At 48.1% G+C, this 12,199-nt stretch overlaps 1 protein-coding gene across 1 annotated transcript in view; it reads right to left on the reverse strand.

Moving 5' to 3' along the window:
- LOC139663173 (cadherin-24) overlaps positions 1-12,199 on the reverse strand; it is a 66,299-nt gene that overhangs the window by 10,222 nt on the left and 43,878 nt on the right. The window contains 2 exon segments of the mRNA XM_071541739.1: positions 1,131-1,267; positions 2,431-2,687. Coding sequence (XP_071397840.1) covers positions 1,131-1,267; positions 2,431-2,687 — 394 coding nt within the window.

The raw sequence follows: 12,199 nt of genomic DNA on the forward strand, positions 1-12,199 counted from the left end.
GATGGCAGCCATTGGTTCCCATGGCTGAAAAGGAGAAAATGAGCTCTTGCTATAATGGCATTGGGTGAGTCGGGCTGCCTGTGGCCATGGCACGGCTCCTACTGTGCCTGTTGTCAATACAGCCTCCAACGGTCTGTTTATTAGATAGAGCTCATTATTCAAGACAGGCACTCACTGTGCTCCTTCCACACACACACACTCACACACGCACACACACACACACACACACTACCAGCAACGCTGCTGCCACAAGGAGCCCCGAGTAAATTTTAAGTAAAGATTAACTTTGTCAGAGCCTGCAGTAGTGGCAGGCGCAGCAGGAAAACAACTTTCATTCTTTGCCCATAGTGGGTGGTGGACAACAAACTTCCCCAGCACTCTCACTTTTGTACCAGCCAGTTTGAGTTATACAGTTGAAAAGAAAACCCAAACAATGGTTTGTCACCTGCCAAAGTGGCTGGTACAATAGAAAAACTTAGCAGCCGCCGCAGCCATAATTACCCAGGAATTGGCAGGCGGCTAGTGTCAATTTCCTAGCATTGTGCAGGCTTATGAGAGTTTGGTTAAAAGACACTCGGTTAAATGTTTACTTGTTACTTACTTGCTACCTCATTGTATGCTGTATTTACAAATGCTGACACGGAAACGAAAGGGTTACCTGTGTCCACTACTCTCGTATGCAATCCTTAGCACATCTGCCTTCGATTTGCCGCTTTAATACTTTGTTTCCAGTCGAAACCCTTATGGGACTGCATCTATCAAAGCATCAGATAACTCACACAATATAGATCAATGATTCTCAGCAAGGGCTGCAACTATCTATTTGTAGCACCGAACAGCATTCCCATCATGGCTTGATGACTCGAGCGCTAAGCCGCTTAGTGGACTAGATTGTGCAGTGGATACTGTGCGCTCTTCAAATACCATACCAAAATATACACCCACTAAACCTCTTATGCCCTCATGCTCATTGGTGGGTGCAGGTGTCACTGGTGTCACAGGATTGGTTTTGCTGCAAGAGTTTTAGCGCTAAATAAAAAGAAAGAATATCTAGCCGTGCTTCTTTTTCTCTATTTTCTATTGTGTTCTCCTCTCTCTTAGGTGGTGCGCAAGGGGGCGTGACCTCTGACCTCTCTGGGTGGCGATGACGGTGATGTTGTGCCAGTGCTCGCGCTCGCGGTCCAGCTCCATGGCCGTGGTGATGAGGCCGCTGTCCGGGGTGATGCGAAACAGAGCCTCCGGGTCCGACTGAGGATCAACGGAGAACCTGGAGGATAGGGGAGGAGGGTGGGAGAACGGAGGAGGGGGGGGGGGGGGAGGGGTGACGAGCGGCGGGGAGGAGATACAGTAGGCATGGAGAGAAGAAGGGCGAAGGGGATCGTAGGCGAGGAGCAGAGAGAGGAGATAGGTGGGGGGGGGATGGACAGGAAAAGAAAGGGAAAAGAAAGGGAAGGAACAGACGGAGATGGCAGTGGGGTACGGAGCGGAAGAAGCAGATAGGGTAAGTGTGTGAGAGAGCGATAAGGGAAGACAGCATTCAAATGGCCAGGGAATTAATAAAGGGAGATTATCGTGGTTGATAGGGACTCTTTGAAGTGCCACCGATTATCTAAATATCTCTATGAATATACCAACTATCATTCCTCCCCACACACACACACACACACACACTCTTAGCGCTACAGCTGGCTGTAATTGGGACACGGATTTCTGTGGTCGCTAATGACAAATCACTCTCCTCCCAACGCAAACCGTGGCTTTGAGACAAAACTTCACAGAGTGCTACAGAGGTGAAAGCACTGGACCGACAAGCTTTTGGGGTTACTGCCTTGCTCAAAGGACCATTGACTAGGCATTGGGTTGGTTCACACCACTCTCAAATTATGCTGTTGCATCTTACTCTTCTCAGATTAAGAGCTGAGTTTGAGTTCCATTCCAAAAAAAACTAAATCCATTTTGGGAAAAAAACATTGGTACCTGAGATTTTCCAGTTCCAGAGATTCATCAAACTACATTTGAAATCCTTGAAGAAGGTCTGTTGAGACCGAAAGCTCATTAATAAATAAAATTCTGCATGGATCTAAGTCTGACTCCATTACCAAGAGTTCTTTGTAAATGGTGGATATCTCATTTAGCAATGAAATCTTTATGACATAAATTCACCACCGTAGGAAGTCATATGAAAACATAATTTCTGTTTATACTATACTGGTGTTTTTTTGCCTGAAGATCACTGACTAGAGTCATAGGTTGCCAACCTTTTTATTTACCTCTACATCACTGTGTACAATGGTCTGACTCTGTAACCAGGTCCAGGTTTGAATATCCACACTTCACCCTTTCAGGTTTTCACTCATCAACCTCATTATCGGCATCGGGCCTTTAGGTTTCTGACCCACACCTGTAACCTCAGGACCTAATCCCACATACCTGATATTATTGGTCAGACCAGTGTCGGGGTCGACGGCGCTGACCCGGCCCACGGTGCAGGCCGGCGGGCAGTTCTCTGACACGTCCATGTGGTAGCGGGCCCGGGAGAACCTGGGCGGCTCGTCTGCGTCCAGCACCGCCACCCTGACCGAGGCCCGGTCCTTAAAGGGGCCCCGGCGCAGGAAGCGAGGGTCCACTATGGGGTTGAGCACCTCCACAGAGAAGGAGTAGGAGCTCCGGCTCTCATAGTCTACAGCCTGGAGAGGGCAGAGGAGGAGGATGGATTAAGGTTGAGGTTGGATGGGCTAAAGGTGGGTAAAGATGCTGTAGGTAGAAGTTCAGGAGTTATATAGATTGGTGGTTAAAGGTGCTAAAGGTTCAGGAGTTATGAAATGAAGTGAAAAATGTATGCAACTGTCACTGGTACAAACATCAGATCCAAAGATTGTTTTGTGCTTTCATTCGGTCCAATTGTCACGCTAAATTCTCCACAGCAGACTGGTAAGTTTCATATCAAAAGCAGTAGGGAGGGAAATAATGAATTATTCCAATATATAACAGCTTGCAGAGGCTACAGAATGGTCACATGACAAATCTATTGAAAACGATGCACTTTTTAGATTAAATACTACAATGCTAACCTTATGTTATGATGTTTGGATTTCTCGAGTGATGCTTGGTATTTTATATTCTTTTTTGATTACCTTTGAAGGTTGTTTTGGATGGATGTTTTGATGGTGAGAAGTATGAAATAGGAAAGACATTTGTGAGTGTTTTGATGTCGGAATAACACTGGCAAATGTCTTGATGTTATGTATATGCTGGAAGAATGCCAAGTATTTTTGAGAGTTCCAACATGGACATAACTTGGTTAAGTGTTTTGATGTTGGTTTGACATTGTTGAGGGTTTTGATGTTGTGGTATTCTCAGTGGGGCAATGAGAGTGGAGAGAATATTGCTGGAGGGATTCACTGCTGGTAAAAACACATTGATCTGGATAGTTGAATGCTGGTGTTGCATTCGTGGGAGTCGTAAAAGATTAGTGCTGCTATCCGCATGAAGCACCGATGGGTGTAAAGCATGTGGTACTTGGACATTTTATCTAGGTCCAACATTGTTGGGCGCTGCAGTGTTGGCAGCACACTTGTAACTCTGTGTCGGTGGGTAATTTTGGCCCGTGCTGCGCTTTGTTACAATGTTGCAAGCATGTTGGTAGGAGTACTTTAAGACCGTGGGAGTGAATCTTGGACGAACCTGTGTTTTTTTGTCACAGTAGGAACCCCGATTCTCTCTTTTTTTTTACAAAGCGTAGCGCAGATTGCCTTTTGCATTTGTATGCGCCGCCGCGTCGCTGTGATTTGGACAGATACTTTCCATAAACAAGTTATTTTCCCACATCGAAATTGAAAACAAAAACCCGGCTGTCATTTTTTCACGGAAAACACTTCCCCTTGGTTAAATCGCAGTCTCCCCGTCGCCATGGAGACTCGTACCTGGCTCCGAGAAAACATTCGAAAATCCCCCCCCCCATCGTTCCCTTTGCGTCCTCACATCGACACAGGTGGAGGAGATTCCATTTGGGATAGGGGCTCAGACCCCAGCGATTGTTTGTTACAGTGAAGTTATGAAGCCTATTTGTCTGAGGTGTCCGTGTGATTGCATGCCGCACTCGCGCCCAGCGGGGCGGCTCAGAAGCAATGAGACAGCCTCTGATCAGGTTTGCCGAGATGATTGTTAGCGGGGGCGGGGGCGGGGGCGGGGGCGCGCACGCACATAATCACACACACACACACACACACACACACACACATATACAGACATACACCTGCTGTTGATGAAATTTTTGGAAAGCGACATGTTTGGGTTCGGTTCAAAATATCTCTTTGAGGTATGACTGTGTGTGTGTGCGTGTGTGTCCTCAAACCCAGAAGAAGAGATTCTCGGGTGTGTGTGTGCCAGTAATGTGTGTGTGTGTGTGTGTGTGTGGTCAAAGTAAGTGTGCCTATGAATCATCTCAGTGTGACTGGCAGAGAGGACCATGTTGGACAGAGGATAAATAGACTCCCTGGCTATGCAGAATATTCGCTGTCAGATTCAAACGGGAAAGAAAAATCCATTCTGAAGATCCCAGCGGTGGCGGGAATATTGATATCCCCCCTCTCTATCTCCTTCCTTTCTGATGTCCCCTTCTCCTTCTCTCTCTCTCTCTCTCTCTCTCTGTGAGTTGCAAACCATTGTAGATTGCCTTACAGAACATCGGCAATTTTTAAAATGAGCGGAGATTGATTAAAAATTATTCAGGGAAAAAGGAGGGAGGGGGGGGGTTGAAAGATATCGAAACGGAGGCAATTCGGGGAACATCTCTGTCGAAAAATAAAGAAATAAACAGGGGGAATTGTCAGGGGAGACGGAGAGGTGCCTGCAGGGGAGGAGGAGGAGGAGGAGGAGGAGGGGGGGAGGGGGGGTACGGAGAGAAAAGGTTCTCTAACAGGTTCCCCATTACGGGGAGAGAGAGAGACAATCTGTCTGAGGAGGAGAGGTGTCACTTACACTGTGAGCACACACTCATCACCCCCCCGCCCTCCCTCCATCCCGCACTCCATCACTCCCCGCTCCCTCCGTGCCCCCCCTCCCTCTCCGCCTCCGACACTCCATCACCCCCCCCCCCCCCCCCCCCCCCTTCTTTTTTCCCCTAGTGTGTGTGTGTGTGTGTGCAACGGGGCGGCCGGCTCTGACAAACCACAACACACACACTCATCCTTCTCCCTCGCTCGCCCTTACTGGAAGCACTTATCACACGGCGGCTCGCCACTTTTTCTGTTTTTCTTTTGTTTTTTTTCTTCTTCTACTACGCCTTTTTCGGTTCCTCCGTCTCGTTGACACGTGCGAGCGGATAAATGTCACTGTGTGTTTCCGCGTGGAGCGTACGCATCAACATGTTGCCACACACACACACGCGATTACACACACACACCTCTCCCCCCTTTACAGGCTCCTCTCTTCTCTCTCTCACACACCTTACCACTCACATAATTCCTCTCTTTACAGCTTCTCCTCCCTCTCTTTCACACATGCATACAACACACACACACACAAACGCACATGTTGAAAAACACTAACTCGCATGTACACGTGCATACACACCTTTACACACATGCTCTTCTCTTTCCTGCCCTCCCTCTCTTCACACGAACACACACAAATACTCTCACACACACACACACACTAATGCACATGTAGAAAGACACAAACACTCTCATGTACACATGCACACACACCTTTACACTCATGCTCTTCTCTTTGTGGCCCCTCCTTCACACAAATGTGCACACTCACACACACATAGTCTCTCTCTCTCTCACACACACACACACACACAAAACAAGCAAATACACGTTGTAAAACACAAACACTCTCATGTACACATGCATACACCTTTGCACACTCTCTTTACTGCCTCCCCCCTCCTCACACACACACACACACACACACACACTCTACAAGTGTAACCTTCTCCTGACCTGCGCTGCAATGCTCGCTCAGTCTTTTTGAAATTCAGATTTCTCTGTGCAATTTCCCTTTTAAATTCCCTTCACAGTTAGCCAAAAATTAATTAGCTAACCTGCATGGTAGACTGGCGCTACATAATACATCTTTCCCCAAAGATGCCACATCATAGGCACGCATGCCCAAGTGACTGTGCACGTGGGTGTGCACGTACGTGTGTGTGTGAGTGTGAGTGTGCACGCATTACACATACATGTATGTCATTGCAAGGCTCGGTATTAGTAAGGCTTTAAAGCATCTCGCCTAAAGCCTAGGCAGCTATAGACAAGGTGATGCTTCTTTCTGTCATGAGTGTAATTGACGGTAAATTAGAAGAATCTGTGTGTGTGTGTGTGTGTGTGTGTGTGTGCATGTGTGCTCCCCGCTGTCCTTGACAGTTTGAGTTCTCTCTTGATTCTGCGCATTCTAAATCAAGATCATACATCACGTTTGTCTGATGACAAACGCAGCTCTGGACGTTTCTGCCGACAAGCACAACTGCAGAGTTGAGAGAACAAAGACCCGTCTAAATCTCCCTTTTGACTTTGTTCTTCCTCTCCCGCTCTCCCTTTCCCTCTGTCGCTCGTCTCTTGTCTTCCTCCTCTTGTCTTATTTCCCTCTCTCTCAGATGTCCCGCGTCTTTTCTCCTCCTCGCTGTGGTCTCTCTCTCTCTTTCTCTCCGTCTCTCCCTCTCTCTCTCTCTCTCTCTCTCTGTCTCTGAGGAGATTAACGCAATCTCTCCTCCGCGTGAGAAAACAAACACAGATAATCCTGGGCGCACTGCTGGCGGGTGACCGAGGATTAGCCAGCCGTTTTAAGTGAGAGCATATGGAAATAATAACGGCGAGCCCGGCGCACGCACGAGCGAGCTTGTCCCCCAGGTAAGAGGAATGAAAGGCGCACAAATAGCAGGCTTACACAGCTCACAGCACCCCGAAAACACACCTCAAAAGGGAACCTCCTGAATTGGGATGCTGCCGGATTCGTATTAATGATGTTGTGACACGCTTAACGTCGCGTCCCGTGATCCGATTTGGTTATATAAACGCTGTCGGGTGTTGCGTTCGAGTGTAATGAGGTGCTGTGAAATCGGGGGGGCATTATGCGGGGCGAGGTATTGTTTGTTCTCAAAGTTTTTTTTGGGGGGGACCCGGTTGGTGACGAATAAAAACGGTAAGCCAGATGAAACCTCTCACAGTCCAATCTCCACCTGTCTCCGCTTTGTGTTTGATTGCCTAATATATGCAAATACAGCGTCTGTGTCCAGCGCAACACTGATGATAAGATAATCACTTTATTTGACTGTCTTCTAATTACCGCTCAGAGTGTGGATTGCGAGATTAGCACACACACACACACACACAGTCTGTGTATCACGGCAACCTCAGCCGCCCCGTCAATTAGTGCCTTCCTCTGGTTGACTTTACATGTCACCCATTGGCCATTAGGGGGCACTGCTGCAGAACACTGACAAGAAACTACTGTACTGGAGAGTGTTATGCTAATTCTTCAATTACCTGCTACTTACACTGTGGCCTTGCTCACATGCTCTCACATGCTGTATCAAAAATCTATTAACAGCAATATGTATATTCATTAACGGCAATATGTGATAAGTAAATGATTGGAAGCGGGGCAGAGCAGAGCTGAGCAGAGCAAAGAAGAATGGTATAGAATAGAATAGAATAGAATAGAATAGAATAGAATAGAATAGAATAGAATAGAATAGAGAGTACAGCATAAATTGCATTGCAGCAGCACACCCATGAATGCAATATCAAATATAGCATATGCAATTCCCACCAAAATTTAACTTCTCTTTTACATAAGAGTCTGTATATAAGTCTAGATTCCACTAGAAATCAATAGGAAATGCATGTGTGTGTATGTGTGTGTGTGTGTGTGTGTGTGTGTGGCGTTATGCCTGCCTGCCTCTGTGCTTGCACATGCATATAGATGCCTTTTCGTGTGTGTGTGCATGCATAACTGCCTGTGTGAGAGTCTTCAGTGTGTGTGCATGTGTGTGTGTGTGTGTGTGCGTGTGTGTGTGTGTGTGCATATTCCAGTCCTTCAGCTGCGTACGCCGCTGAATTAGGCTGACTTGAACAGGGCTGGGCTGAGTCAGAGCTACAGACAAACAACACGCACTGTCTGACATGGCCTCCAGACACAACACACACACACACACACCGAGAGAGAGGGAGAGAGAGAGTGAGAGAGAGAGAGAGAGAGAAGGATGAGAGGGAAGGAGGGCGGGTTAGAGGTCTGTGTTTGCGTGCCTGTTTGCATTTACTTGCGTATTAGTTTGTGTGTGTGTGTGTGTGTGTGTGTGTGGGGGTGGGATCGGGAAGAGAGAGAGCGAGGAAATGCAGAGAGACAGCGGCTGATGAGAGAGGGGGGCAGAGAGAGAGAGAGAGAGAGAGAGAGAGATAGAGATAGAGAGAGAGAGCTTCTTATTGCTGGGGGTCCTATGAGACCGACAGTAAATAAGCAGTGATAAGCAGCAGGCAGCTTCAGTCGGCACCCGGACTTGCAGGCTGTTAATGACCCAGCTTCTCTCACTCGTCCCCGCCTAACCCCCGCCTTCATCCCCCCATTCTATCCATCCATACCATGCTCTCTCTCTCTCTCTCCTCTCTCTCTGTCTCTCTGTCTCTCTCCCTCTCCCTCCCCTGCCCATGGGCACGTTCTCTCGCTCTCTCGTCTGCATCTGTCTGGTTCTCTCTCCCTCTCCCTCTCTCTCTCTCTCTCTGTCTGCATTACCGTGCCAGTCTATCAGCCTCTCCCTCTCTCCTTCTCTCCTCTCTCTCTCTCTCTCTCCCAGCTCCGTTTCGTCATCGCGTGTTCGCTCTCCATCTCGCTCTAACTAGCTCCCGACTCGCCCGCTCTCCGTCTCCCTCTCCGGCTTGATTTCTTTCTAATCGGCCTTTACCCCCTCCCCCCTCCCCCCCCACCCCACATACACACACACACCACTCCCCTGACTCCCCCCCAACCCCCCCCCCCCCCCCCCTGCAATCTGACACATCGTTCTGAGGTGCAGTGTTAAAGACAAGCACCGCATCCGCAGCCTTCTTTAAATGAGCAACTGTGCCTCTTCCGCACCTTTCTCCCTCATTCCCTGCTGTTTGAGCAGAGGGAGCTGCAAGGTCATGTGTGTGTGTGTATATGTGTGTGTGTGTGTGTGTGTGTGTGTGTGTCTGTATATATTGATGTGCGCCTCTGTACATTCCTTCCTGTGGATTACGGGCGATGTTTGTGTGGGCGCGCGTCCGCTCCTGTGCATCCGTGTGTACGCTTTGTGAATGCCTGTGTGCATAAGGCTGCGAGTGTGTGCCTGTGTGTGTGTGTGTGTGTGTGTGTGTGTGTGTGCGAGCATGTGTCTTAGATCAACGGTTAAAGAGATTCTGCCCACAGCAGTGAGATGACCAGCAAGGTCAAGGCTGACTCCGTGGCAACACAAATTGTTCCGCTCGGAAATCCTCCCTTCTCCGGGGGCGCGGGAGATCATCTCGCTCCCTGTTCAAATTCTTCACAGTTTGGAAGCCTTTTTTCAACTCCCCGAAAAAATGGACACTGGGCATCTGAGTCACTATTAATGCATCGTAAACACAAACATACACAGAGAAAGAGAGGAGAGAGAGAGAGACAGAAAGAGAGAGAGAGCATTTTTTTTATTTTTGTCTAACAGGCAGAAACGGAGGGGGGGGGGGGAGCTTAGCACTAATTTTACGCTTTGTTTATTTTAATTCTATTAGAGTGGTCGCCCATCTTTCATGTTTTCCATTAGTCGCGCGAGGCTAAATCCCTTTTAACCTCTTCAAGTCGGATTTCTTCCCTTAATGGTGGAGGGTGGAGCGCGCCCACCTGAGGGAGTTTTTTTTTTTTTTTTTTTTTTATCCCGCTCCTCGCTCAAAATCCCAATCCCGGCCGAGGCTAGTGTAAAAAAAACACCTGTGAATATCCGACACGCGCTCCACTTCGCCGGGAAGCGTGCAAAAATTAATCCGCGTTTCACCTGTGAGTGTTCCCGTGTTTATTTCATATTTCATCCCTCTTTCTAATCCGTTTCTCTGCCGCTCGCCGCCTTCGGAGTGGGGGGGGGGGAGGGGGGGGGATTAAGCCGATACAAAACAACGCGAAGGCGGCCATGTTGGAATACTAATTGTAGGGCTTTTGTCTGCGTCTTTGTGAACGCTGGGGCTGGAATCCGGTGGGAGGAATACGGTGTTTACTGTATTTGTTTACACGTAATTTTCCCGCTCCTTTTCTGCCGGTCGCCCGGTGTGCGCCGCACCGATCGATTCGCTCTCTTTGCTCACAGCGGGTTGCTCATTTTTCTCCCTTTTCTTTCCCTCCCCCTCTCTCTCTTCTTCGGTCCCTCTTGTTGCCCCCCCCTCCCCCTCTCCCTGTAAGTCTCATCTTCTCTATCTCTTTATTCTTCTCTTTTTTTCATTTCCCAGCCTGTCTTTCTGGATATGTTTTTCTACCTTGCCTCTCGGGCTCCCGGCTGTCTCAATCCCTGCCTGCCTGGCTAATTTCTCTCTTTCTCTCGCTCCCCCCGTTTCTCTCTGTCTGTCTCTGCTTTTTGCAGCTCTTGCTGCCTCTGCATCTCTCTCTCTCTCTCTCTGTCTTTGCATGTCTCTCTCTCTCTCCTTCTTCTCTTACTCTTACTCCCTTGTTACACTGCACTCACTCCCATCACTGCCTCCCAAGACCTCGTTTTAAGAACACTCCCCCGCCTCTCCCATCTCCCATCTCTTTTACTTCCTCCTTCCTCCTTCCCCCCCCCCCCCTCGTTCCCTGGGTCTTTCCTTCAATTTCCCTGTTGTTGCATCTCTTGCCATATCCAGGCCTCGCCCTATACCTCTCTCTCTCTCTCTCTCTCTCTCTCCCTCCCCTCATCAAAGGAACACATCCTGGGCCTGGAAATCCCTCTCAACCCCACCTCCAGCTGTGGATTGTTTTTAATGAAGCCTACAAACCCAGGGGCGGGAACTGTCACAGTGATAAAGTCACACACAGTCGCACTGTAACGCATACACTCACACTGTGCACTCACACTCACACACACACACACGCAGCTGCACGAATGAGCATGCATGCACACACACACACACACTTGTACGTAAGTAGACGCACCCAAAATACACAGTGGTTTGACTGATATGGGTTTCTGAAGGCCAATATTTTTAGGCTGAATTTTTTGTGCCAATTCTAATATTTTTTTTTTAATTTGACAATTTTCATGCAAAAAATTGCAAGTATTCAGTGTGTCCCCCACGATTCTATTCTTGTCAGGTTGGAAAAGCGTCTGAAGCAGCATTTAGACCATCATGTGACACCTACAGCTTGTTTTTCAGTGGTCCGAACCATATTTCAAAAAGTTCACTTTGTAACTTTTATGTATTTGGTTAGTTTAGGTTCACGCTGCCCCAAATACAAGCGAACCAGGACTTGTAAACAAAAGTCACATGACTCACAAGTAGCTTTGTTTATTGGAGTTTGGGTGACCTGTCATCCCACGAGATTAAAGATTTTGGCAGTGGACAACATGACATATACAACCGATATCTATCTATCTATCTATCTATCTATCTATCTATCTATACTGTATATACATATATACATGACCGATATCTGAAATTTAATAAAAGCCCAATATCGGCAAACCAATACATCAGCCTAATACACATATGCACAAGTACACACACACACACACGCAAGCCCACACACTACTTATTCTCAGCACTCGCACACGTACCATCAACCCCATTATACCAGCTTACATCCCTCTATTACACCGGGGACAGAAGTGAAAACACACGCGCACACACACACGCTCTGAATGACTGACACCCCCGCAGATCAGAGAAGTGTCAGACAGCATTAAAGGAGAAGTGCGTGTATTTTTATCATCTCATTCACACTGTCGGCGGCACTTGCGAGGGGCTAATTTGGTATCGAAATGTCATATCTCACACACAGGATCCTCTTTTCCCATTAAGTCTACATTACATTCCCCCCCCCCCCCCCCCCCCCCCCCGTCCTCCTCCTGAGACACACGCGTGTACTTTCACAAGCAACGCTGGTAATGAGCGGGTGTCAGCGTCTCTCGTCGTCTCCGCACACACACACACACACACACACAGACATCCTCACGAGCGTGCGATTGCTCAGGATGACAGGCAGTTTAGGGGATGACCGTTTGAAATTGAAATCA

The sequence above is a fragment of the Centroberyx affinis genome, unplaced genomic scaffold (assembly GCF_046629955.1).
Source record: "Centroberyx affinis isolate AG114_WGS23_722 - 3 ecotype Tasmania unplaced genomic scaffold, CSIRO-AGI_Caff_v1 ptg003944l_1, whole genome shotgun sequence".
NCBI classification, from domain to species: Eukaryota; Metazoa; Chordata; class Actinopteri; order Beryciformes; family Berycidae; genus Centroberyx; species Centroberyx affinis.